General features: G+C 37.4%; 1 protein-coding gene across 1 annotated transcript in view; it reads left to right on the top strand.

Moving 5' to 3' along the window:
• LOC150076946 (N-acetylated-alpha-linked acidic dipeptidase 2-like) overlaps positions 1–12,237 on the top strand; it is a 120,966-nt gene that overhangs the window by 84,560 nt on the left and 24,169 nt on the right. The window contains exons 11-12 of the mRNA XM_090386268.1: positions 2,172–2,413; positions 5,562–5,655. Of these exons, the coding sequence (XP_090242394.1) occupies positions 2,172–2,413; positions 5,562–5,655 (336 nt within the window). The remainder of the gene's footprint in view (positions 1–2,171; positions 2,414–5,561; positions 5,656–12,237) is intronic.

Raw genomic sequence — 12,237 nt, 5'->3', positions numbered from 1 at the left:
GAAGGAAGATAAATTCAATGCAGTAGCCTGCTCTCTGAGAAGATACCAAACTTTAATCTGTCCATCTCTGGATGGTATCCCGATCTTCCTAGCTAATCCAAGATTAGCTAGGAAGATGGGGATACCACATAAAATTATAGACCACACTGATTAGGAGTTGTTTTTGACTGAAACTTGCATTCAGTAATCACCTTGATCTCAACCCAGTAAGAATGCAGAAACTGAATGGAATGCAAAGCATCATCTGTTACATGTTAATGCCCTTTGCATAACAAAGCCCTGCATCAACACCATCATTTACTCCTCCATTGGCGCCTCCGTAGCCAGGTGGGAAGGAGCAGCAGTGCGTAGCACACGCTTCTTGATTAGACCGGGGTTCGAGCCCGTCACCACCAAATACGGAGGATGCGGAAAGGTCAGGGAATGACCACCGCATATCCCGGAGCTATATGGCCTTAGTTGCTAATGCTCCTAAAAACCAAATAACATACTCCTCCATTCTTTATGGGTGGAGCTGTGGGGACTGCTATCTCCCACTACTCTGAAGGACCTATTTGCACAGGAATTCTGGCTCTTGAAATGGACTGCATTTAAGCAACCTCGGTTCTGAGCTAGTCATAGAAATCTCGTGAATGCAATCAGCATTTCCATATTGCCAACAAGAATAAGAGACACCAGGCTAACAGCTACTATAAAACTTCTTGCTGGTATGACTGGCATTCCCCAGGTGTGGGACTTCTGCCACTGTAGGATTCCCTTCCCTTTGTCAATAACCACTGATTGCACATCACAAACAAGCTTAGCCTGGTCCATCAACTGTACTTTGATTTTGTAAGATTTTCCAAAGAGCCAGTATATTGAAGAAGGATCCTTGATGAACTTAATCATTAAGCTCATCCATGAACTCTAACCTTTCAACACCACTGACTGATGCCCTTTTGTTGACGATAACTTGCCATCTCACTGGTGAAGAAACTACAGCACTTCAATGAATATTACATGGTGTGTATATAATACTGTTTGTAATTGTGTAATATAATATGTAAATAGTTTGTGTAAATAGAAATGCAGTGATTAAGTATTATCTTATTGTCACTCACCTTTACATATGTTTGTTACATGGTATTTAATTATTTGTGTTAACCCCTAGCCACAATTATTTTTACTGTGATGGGTATTATTGCTGTTTTCTTCTGCACAGTCTATGTAAAGATAGAAATATGCAATAAAGGATGTTTTTTCGTATTAGACGTGGAAATAAACATTAAGATAAGTAAAGCAGGAAGCCAGTTAATGAACTAAGATCAATTTGGGTCAAAAGAAAAATCAGTCAAAAGATATCAGTTGTTTATATCACAGTTTTTAAGAATATTTTAACTCTCATTTCTTCAGAAATTAGAGTTTAAGAAAAACAAATGGAACAAACAGATGAGGGAAAGATATTACAAATTAAGAATTAGAAAAAAAATCTGGAGTACAAATTTCCGAAGGTAAGAGAAGCAAAATTAGGATGGTATAGCATGTGAAAAAGGATGGTAAAAAGGAAAATAGCTAAACTGGTACTTTTTCAATCTCCATCTTTTTTTTAACTGGAGCAGTATTGCTGTGAAAAATTGCTTATGGCTCATTGCATATGGGAAATATGCTATTTACCATTTACCTACCCCTGAGCAGAAATGAATGATAATAGACCCATAGAGCAGAGGCAAAATTGAAAGGAAGATGGATAACTGGCACATCAGGCATCAAGCTAGCATTAGATGAAAGGGGAGTAATTCTGGACAGGAATAATGATTTAACAAGAAACACTCACTGGATGTAGCATATTTCAGTGGGAATGATGACAGTGAACTTTCTATAGTTCTAAATGATGACACTGTATATTTATATTTTAAAGAAAAAATTATAGACTATAACAGAGAAACTTGTTCGGTCATTTTTTTCCTACATAACATGAGGGAGAATTTTAACATATTTTTCACTAGTGAACGTATATAATAATAACTTATGACAGTTGAGAAACTTCATGCCTCTGATATTAAAATTTAAATGAATATTTGTAGTTAATGTTTTCCATTATAATATAATAACTATCACTTTATTACTTTCTTTTTAATTTTTTTGTTTTTGAATTGAGCTTTAGTTTAGTTCATTTGATTACTGTGTTACAGGTTCCTAATCCAAATGAAGAGGAACGAACAAGAGGACTTAAAACAGTGTATGATGCCTGGATTTTTACTTTTCCACATGAAAGAAATGTTTCCACACTTATCCTACCAGAAAGTGACAATGGGAGTTTCTCTTTTGATGATTATGATGATTTTCATTTAAAAGATGTACCACTTCCTAATGGAAAGGAAGAGGGTCTCTATGAGAATTATGTGAAAAGTGCCATGCAGAAGATTCATCCCAAGTAAGAATTTTTAAAAATTGTTTGCTGAGCATTGGTTGGGTTATTCAGAATACTTGTTATTTGAATGATTCAATTCATTCATTGTTCATTATGTTGTCAGAGATACACTAGTCAAGACTATCTGATGATAGACTATTAATTTTCAAACCAGGCTGTATAACAGCAGTCTTTCATATTTTAATTTTACAGTGGTTTCTGGTGGTTCAATATTAGTGGCTATTCCTCTCTTTACCTTCCTAAATGTGCAAACACCCTTAGTTGAGTAGTTTTTAAAGTAATCAGAAGTTATTGTTTATGCAGAATAATTATATGAAACTTGCTGATAGATGCACCACTGTTTTTCCCTTCTGCTTTGCCTGCTTTGCCTCTCTGTGACAGTGTAGTGGTTTTGCCACTTTTCACTTTTTTGGAGACATTTGGGTTTGAGTTCTGCTGTAGACTGGAGGAATTTCCAATGGCTTCCTCAATTGAGATTGTAGTTAGCTGATCTCTGCCTGAGATCAGCTAACTAGAATAAATAATAAGGTTTTTCAGCTAGCACAACATGTAAATCAACCTATGAACACACACTTGTACAGATGGCGCCTCTGTAACCAGGTGGGAAGGAGCAGCAATGCGTAGCACACGCTTCTTGATTAGACCGGGGTTCGAGCCCGTCACCACCAAATACGGAGGATGCGGAAAGGTCAGGGAATGACCACCGCATATTCCCGGAGCAATATGGCCTTAGACCAAAAAACAAAAACAACTTGTACAGATATACTACATAACAGTGCAATAGGGTGTAAGTTTGTTGATGCATCTAAAAACCCTACAACTTCTTCTTGACTCATTATTTTTGGTTTTTCTGTAATGTAAACAAATATGCCTTGCCAGCAACTGTCTACTGTTCAGCAGTTAGGTACTGTATGTTTAATTTCTATAAAATTGTTTCTTGTTTCAAGCATTATTATTTATTTGACAAAATATTAATACATGTGCATGTGTAAGTTTGAATTTTTACACTCTTCATTGTTTTGTGAATTTTTTTCCAAATACAAATGTTGTTCAGTTATAAGTAATATGATGTTGTGTTCCTTGATATCAACACTGGATATGATTGGATATCTATCCTTTTTCTCCTTCGTATTCTGGAATTCTATTTCAGCATCACTGGAAACCTCTTGAAAACCTTGGCATAAAACCAGACACAGACATCTCTCTTAGTTGCAGATTAGCAATTCCAAAAGTTTTGCCATTTCAAGAGGTGTCCTTTCCTCAACACTATTTGCAGCTGCACTGGAACACTTTTTGTCTGCCAGCCAAGGCTTCATATTAGGCCTCTGGGGTTGGGAATGTTCATGTTCACAATGACTGCCGATCCTACACCAACTGTTATAAACTTTTATTTATTAAATAAAATAAAATAGAGTTGTCTTGTATTAAGATAATAATAATAAAATAAGTAAAATGAATAGTGCAATTACACTGGATAAAACTGATAAAATAAGATACCTGTCTGTATAGTAAAAATAAAATACAATAAAATAAAATAAAACAATGTAGATAAAACACTGGATAAAACCAGTAAAAGCGATAAAATACTGATGCTTTCAGAGGTGTCCACCTCCTTTTTCAACAGTGAAGCTTAATGTTCGGTACATCCTTAAATATCAGTAGGCTCACGGTTCACAGCAAGTGTTTCTACAGGAGCATGGGCAGTGTTCTCCATATGCGCACTGGAACCAGAAATGGCTCGGGAGCATGCCAGGCGGAACCGTTCATCCTGTCCAAGAACCACAGCTTCAAAGAGGGGATGAATTCAGACTCCACTGTCTCTATTAATGGTGTTACTCTCAGAGGAGCAAATTTGCAAGCTCTCGAGCCACTTGCGGTCCCAAAATCTGTGAGCCCAGTCAACGATAACATCTTCGTCATTTATATGAGATAAAATGCCCAGATTGCAGGGAATGTTATGTTGACGAAACAAAGCGTTGGTTTTTGAAGATCGTATGGGAGAGCATATTGGCTTGATAAAGACTGTGGATTATGGGAGGTCTGCTGTGCCGGAGCATTTTTGGGAGGAGAATCTTCTCTTGATGAAGCTGTTATTGTTGACTGGGCACAGATTTTGGAACCACAAGTGGCTCGAGAGCTTGCAAATTTGCTCCTTTTATTATTATTATCTTAATACAGGACAACTCTAATTTATTTTATTTTATTTTATAAAAGTTTATAATGGTTGGTGTAGGATCGTGCAGTCATTGTAAACAACCAAGGCTTCTTGTTCTGTGCTGATTTGAAATTATTCATCACTTTAGAGGATCCTGATCCCATCTAGTTAGTTTCTGAAGAAGTAACAGAAACGCATGCTTCTTGAAGAATACCTGCATCTCATTGGTCTAGAAATAAATGAGGACAGGTCTGCACAAATGACTTTTATAAAAAAGAAAATAACAAATGATGCAAGAAAGCAAGCTTATATAGCATGAGCCAAAAAAAACCTACACATTTCACCCATCCATACCTTCCAAGAATTTGTCTAGTTCTTCCTTGAAAGTGATTAGCAAAGGCACATGATGCAAGAAAGCAAGCTTATAAGCATCAGTCAAAAAACCCCTTCTCATTTCACCCATCCACTCGCTCCAAATGTTTGTCTAGTTCTGCCTTGAATCTATTTAAGCTATCAACTTCTACGACAGATGGTAGCTTAAATAGATTCAGTGATTATCCTTCTCCCACTTCATGCACCCTAGATACAAATATTTCACTGCCACATGAGCCATTAGATAAAAGCTTATTGGCAAGGAAGCCTATGGCTTATGCTGCACCGGCTAAAAAAAAATAAATAAAATAAAAAATATGTAAAATAAAATAATAAGAATAAAAACAAATTAATAATAATAAGAATTTTTTTAAAAAATAATATTTATTATTATTATATATAATAATAATAAATATTATTGCATCAACAAATTATTCCATATTAATATTAAGTAATAGTACAGACCAAGAGGCAAATATGACTGCAAATTCAGCATCTCAGAAAAGCCATTGATTTACAACAGAAATTCTCATGCCCATACTTTATATTGCAATTTTTATTATATAATAGCAAAAATGTGAATTAAAATGTAGCTGTAGTAGGTTTTTTTTTCTTTTCTTTAAGGATGAGAAGATGGGACTTGAAGAGCTGCTATGCTCCCTTTTTCTTCTATGCTGGAATACCATTTGTTGATGTTACTTATGTGCATGATGCAGTGGTAAGTAAACAACATTTAGTTGCAGTCTGAAAGTGATATTCTCTAAATATGATATATGGGACTGACATATGAAATAACATTTCATTTGTTTACTTATCATTCATAGCACTAAAGTGAGTTTGCCATTTATCCTTTCAGAAACTAGAGGAATTAAAGTCCATTTCAATTGGGACTGTAATTAGCTGACCGCTGGCAGAGGGAGTAGACGCCCAAGTTGTTCTGGGTTTTTCAGTGCTTGCATGCATGTGCATGTATGCACACGCACACATACCCAACATAGATACAATAAACACAACAAAGATCATATTTATTACCATATGGACAAAATAGTAAGTACACTAAAAATCCTCAACAATCATCTACTTATTAGAGCTCTGCTTAAGTTTATAAAATATAGTTACTGTACAGATTGCAATGTCACCCAAGTTGTGTGAGCTCACACACCCAACATAGATATAATAAACACAATGAAGATCGTATTTATTACCATATGGACAAAATAGTAAGTACACTAAAAATCCTCACAAACAATCATCTACTTATTAGAGCTCTGCTTAAGTTTATAAAATATAGTTACTGTACAGATTGCAATGTCACCCAAGTTGTGTGAGCTCTTTCTTTCACTCACTCCAAACCACAGATGGAGCTTATATTCAGTGGCAGCTGACAAAATATTTTAGCATCCAATTTTTCATCAGACTTGCCTTTGTAATGATGAGCCCCTAAAAGCAGTCAAAACCATGTGTAAGCTTAACAGCATAATTCCAGCTGCTCCTTCCTTTTCTGTTCCTTCTTCCATGTGGACTTCTTTTGAGGCTATGACAGGTTATATGCTGTCCAGTTTAATGCTTAAGAAGGATTCTGAGTTATATGAAAGAGTAAAGCGGCAAGATTAAGTATCAAAGCAACTAAGGCTTATGCATTGTTAATATAGTGTATCAGTAATTGCATGTATTCTTTGATTGGTCTGATGGAAAATCCAAGTTTGTGACAGGTAAAGCCATGCGACCCTCACGTGAGACTAACTTGGTAAAGTGAGTGTGTGGAAGTTGGTCATGCACTCAGCATTCTGATGTTTGTGAGAGCACTTGAAAAATAGTGGATGCCCTCAAAGGAATTAAAATGAGAGTCCATTAAGTCAGGTACTCAACTCAGTGGCAGACTTACACCTGTGCATCAGGCAACACAGCAGCAATCCCCAAGGCAGAATGAACTGGTCTCACAGGAAGTATTGTCAGAAATGGGAAATGTATTATGCTAAAAGGATAGGTGAAATAGGAGCAGGGTATGTCTGCCCGCAGCAAAAGTTGATGACACTGTAGAGCAGATATCATCTATTAAGGGCACAAAGGTTGTACACATTGACATCAATGTAGAGCAGATATCATTTATTAAGGGCACAAAGGTTGTACTCATTGGCACCAATGATATTAAGAGCAGTAGATCTGAGGACTTACTTAATAAGTATAGGGAAATGTTGAGAAAAAGTCACAAGTTAGGAGTAAATTTGAGAGAGTGCAGTTCTTTCCAGACACAATAGGAGGGAGTACATGATGACAGCCTTTTCAATCAATTCAACCCTGGGAAAAACTGTGCAAGGCTCATGGGATAGAATTTTTTTCAGCCTGGTCTGTGCTTGTTAACAGGAGAGACTGTTTTTACAGGGATGGGATACATCTAAATAGAAGGGGTGCAAAGATGTTTGCTGATGCTATTAAGGCAGTGTTCAGTGGATCAGAAAACTGATAGCTTGGGGAAATACACAGACTAACTAGACTGCAGGCAGAGGTGAAAGTAGTTCTCTCATTGCTTCTATTGAAACATACAGCAGCATGGAAAGCAAGATGTCAGGGATTTCAAGCACTGCTGTGTGTCATGTACACATGCTGCGTACATGACACAGTAAATACATGGGCTGTGTTACTCTTAAAAGAGTAGAGAACAGCTGCACATAGTGCATGCATAATTTGAATATGGAGTTCAATGCGAGTAGAATTTCAATATGGAGAGTACAGAAAGGACTGGGGGAAGGGGGAGGAGTGTTATGCTCTTAGTTGAGAAGCACATAAAATCTAAGGCAGTGCATCTAGTTACATGGATAGCCAGTGCAATGTTCAATTGGTTTGGTGTGACATAAGCACTGGGAAAACAAAATTGAGACTAGGAGAGTGTGCTGTAGACTGAATAACTGTGTTGAGTACAATGAACAACCATACAGAGAAATAGTGAGCCGGTAAATCAGAATGTCTTATAATTTAACTTTCCAGATATTGACTGGAACTTGTGGGTTGGTCACTCACACACTAGAAAGATTCTTATGGATTTATTGGATGACTATTTGCTACAGCAGCACATTTCTTCATAGGCAACAAGAAACAATATTCTTGATTTGATCATAGGCAGCAATTCTTCATGCATTAAAAACCTTCAGGTAAAAGACTCACTGGGTAGTAATGACCACGGTGTACTGATATGGGATTTACTTAGACATCTGGCACCTCCGTAGCCAGGTGGGCAGGAGTAGCAGTGCGTAGCACACGCTTCTTGATTAGACCGGGGTTCGAGCCTGTGACCACCAAATACGGAGGATGCGGAAAGGTCAGGGAATGACCACCGCATATCTCCGGAGCAATATGGCCTTAGTTGCTAATGCTCCTAAAAACCAAATAACAAACAAACTTAGACATCTGTTGTCAAGGGTAAGGGGAAATTTTTTTTTGCTTTTTTAAGAGTGACTAATGGTCTTAGTTTTTTAATTCTATGCAGTGGGACCAACATCAAATTCTAAATGGGATGCATTCGGGGAATTAATCTTAGGAACTACTAAGCTTTTTGTATCAACAGAAATATTGTTCAAGGCTTAAATCTAAATGGATGTCAGACGAACTGATGAGACCTGTGGCAGAGAAGAAAAATGCATGGAATGCATATAAATTATCAGGTGATACAAAAGCCTATGGTAGATATAAACTAGTCTGTATTCAAGGAAATACACAGACTAACTAGACTAACTAACTAGATTAGGCAAGCTAAGGCAAATTATAAGAAATCTCTGACAAAGAATGCAAAGAAAAGCAGCAAAGACTTCTTTACTTATATTAATAGTAGAATGAAGGGGGCTGAATCACATTGGTCCACTTGGTGTTGATGATCCTTCTCAGATTGCTGACAAACCAAATAGGCAATTTTAGGGAAGGAGATGCCAGAAGTTTATCACACTCTTAACAGGGAGTTAAATCAGGGCCGTGCCGTGCCATGATACAGAGAGGCGGCACCGTAAGGGGGTGGCATAAGCAGCAAAATCAAAATACAATTTGAACCATTAAGGGGCGGCATTTCGAAGACTTGCATCATACTGAGAAAATCTACCACACGGCCCTGAGTTAAATGATTTTACGATACCAAAGTGGAAGAAAAATTAGCATTAGTAGAGGCATATGATGCAAGAAAGCAAGCTTATGTAGCATCAGCCAAAAAAAATATTATTGAGGATGGACATAAAAAAGGGACTTAAGATGGATGGAATCTATCCGATTTTATTAAGGGAAGCAGCAAGGGAGGTAAGCACACCTTTAACCATAATTATGAAAACATCTTTGGATTTAGAGGACGCCCCTGTGGACTGGAGATGTTCAAATGTATCCCAAATTCACAAAGAAGGATCAAAAGGTGACACAAGTAATTACAGACTCACTACCTTAACTTCTGCTCCAGGAAATAATGCAGTCACTGGTTAAAAAAAATAATGCAGGACCTTCTAGACAATCTTGTCTAACCAATCTGATTGGATACTATGATGCAGTAACAAAGTAACTGAATGCAAAAAAATAATTTTGATATCGTATGCTTGCATTTCAGGAAAGCTTTTGATACTGTTGCAGATAAGACTGCACATTAAGGGCAAGTTACTGCTATGAATAAAGGGATGGTTGAATGAGAGAAAACAGTGTTTTTTAATGGATGCTTCTCTTTATGGATTAATGTTATTAATGGAGTCACCCAGGGTTCTGAGCCCATAGTTCTTCTCTAGGTTATTATTGACATTAAAGTATATCAGGCTTAATGTTTAAGTTTGCAGATGATACAAAGATTGGCAGGGTGGTTAATAACAGTAATCAGGGTAAGCTGCTTAGCATTGACAAATGCAATGTACTACATAAAGGTAGCAGTAATCTCAGATTAACTTACTAACTGTGTAGAAAATTAAAAAGAGAGTAATTGTGCAGTCGGATATGAAGTTCTCTGAGCAGTGCAGACATGATGTCAAAACTCAAGGGATTTTGTCAATGATATACAGGAACTTTGCTAGCAGGGATAAGGGATTAATTATCCCATCGTACAAGGCAATGGTTAGGCTACATCTTGAGTATTGCATACAAGTTTGAAGCCCTCATTTTAGGTAGGTTGTAGATCTGCTGAAATGGGTACAGAGAAGTGCAGTGTGGTTGGTAAAGGGAACCAAAGTGGTTTCTTGGTGGTCTTACCAAGAAAGGCTTCAATTCTGCAAATTGCAACGTTTGCAGTCTAGGCACTTGTCAGATGATCTGATTGAGGTCTTTGAGGCTTTGAATAGATTGAGCAAGCACAGTGCTAATGATCTTCCTCTTGCTCAGACTACACACACAAGGACGGTTGCAGGATAAACGTGTGGAAGTTTGCCTTCAGCGAGTGGGTGGTTGATTGTTGGAATAAACTTTTGTTGTAAAAGTGATTAGTTTTGATGAATTCAAAGGAGAACTAGACAAATTATTGCAGGGGATAGACAAGGTGAAGGTGATGTGGGAAGTGCCTTTAAAAATTGCAAAGTCAAATTAATGAAAGAACTTAAAATATGTGAAAAAATGATTAATCTCCCTGCCCATAGAAAACAAAATCCTCATTTAGCTGCTTTCTGATTTACTATATAGATATTAATATTAAAATACTCAAATGATGTAAGGAAGAAGATTCATCTGCCAAAAAGAAAAAAAAAATGGGGGGGCTCCCATTTTTTTCATACTTTTCTAATCACCAAAATGTACCCAACTTTAAATGTATAGTGAATTCACTTGTTCAAGTAATATTAATAGAGACATATGATACAAGAAAGCAAGCATATGAGCTTATGTAGCATCAGCCAAAAAAAAAAAAAAAAATTCACACAACCATTCCCTCTAAATGTTTGTTCAGTTCCTCCTTGAATTTATTTAAGCTATCAACTTCCACGACAGGTGGAAGCTTGTTCCTGCAATTAACCACCCGCTGGCTAAAGACAAATTTCTGCACATCTATTCTACAACTGTCTTTCCTCAATTTGAATTTATGCCCCCTTAGGTTTGTAATCTGAGCAAGTGGAAGAATCCCATCAGAATTTAGTGTGCTTAACCCATTCAAGACCTTATACACCTCAGTCACATCAAATCGCAAGTGCCTAGTCTTCAGCCACTGCAATTTGCAGAACTTAAGCCTCTCTTGGTAAGAGGATCCCTTCATTCCCCCCACCAATCTTAATAGAATAGAATAGAATCTTTAATTGCAGCAATGATAGACATACAATTAGTTCCCGTCACAGCATGGTGGTGCCAGGGGTTTACAAAACATCTTGTTGCCCTTCTCTGTACATGCTCAAGCAAATCCTCATCCTTCCTAAAATGAGGCTTCCAGACCAGTATGCAGTACTCAAGGCGTGGCCTGACCATTGCCTTATACAAAGGGATAATCACCTTTTCCCTGCTAGCACAGTTCCTGTATATCATTGACAAAATCCCATGACCTGCTCTTGCAGCCTGTCTGCATTGCTCAGAAAACTTCATATCTGACTGCACAATTACTCCCAGGTCTTCTTCATTTTCTACCACTCTAAGTGTAGTACCACACAGTTGGTACGTTTCTCTGGGGTTACTTGTACCCACATGCAGTACTTTGCATTTGTCAAGGTTAAACTTCAATTGCCACTTCTCAGCCCGTTTGCCCAACTTATCTAGATCCTGTTACAGTAGCACACTGCCATTACTGTCATTAACAACCCTGCCAACCTTTGTATCGTCTGCAAACTTTGACACTAAGCCTGATATACCTTCATCAATATCATTGATAAGTATGCAAAACAACAGTGGGCCCAAAACTGAACCCTGTGGAACTCCACTAATAACATTAGTCCATGAAGAGCAGTGCCCATTGATTACTACCCTGTCTTCTCCCACTCAACCACCCTTTTATCTATTGTAGCAACTTACTCTTAATACCATTCTGCTCGAATTTGTACAGTAGTCTTCCACGCACAACAGTGTCAAAAGCTTTCCTGAAATCCAAGTATGTGATATCAAAATTATTTTTTGCATCCAGTTTCTTTGTAACCACATAGTATCCAATCAAATTTGTCAGACAAGACTTTCCCTTAACAAACCCATGCTGTGTCTGAATTTTTGCTGCAGTCTTGTCTAGATGATCCTGCAATGCATCTTTAACCAGTGACTCCATTATTTTACCTGGAACAGAAGTTAAATTAACTGGTGTGTAATTACTCATGTCACCCTTCGATCTCCTTTTTTGTGAATTGGGGATACATTGGCACATCTCCAGTTCGTGAGTACCTCCCCTGAG

This window comes from Mastigoproctus giganteus, chromosome 12 (genome assembly GCF_048544385.1).
Source record: "Mastigoproctus giganteus isolate SK-2022 chromosome 12, ASM4854438v1, whole genome shotgun sequence".
Classification (NCBI taxonomy): domain Eukaryota; kingdom Metazoa; phylum Arthropoda; class Arachnida; order Uropygi; family Thelyphonidae; genus Mastigoproctus; species Mastigoproctus giganteus.
Note: the sequence above shows the minus strand (reverse complement) of the source record. Positions and strands in the feature narration are given on the sequence as shown.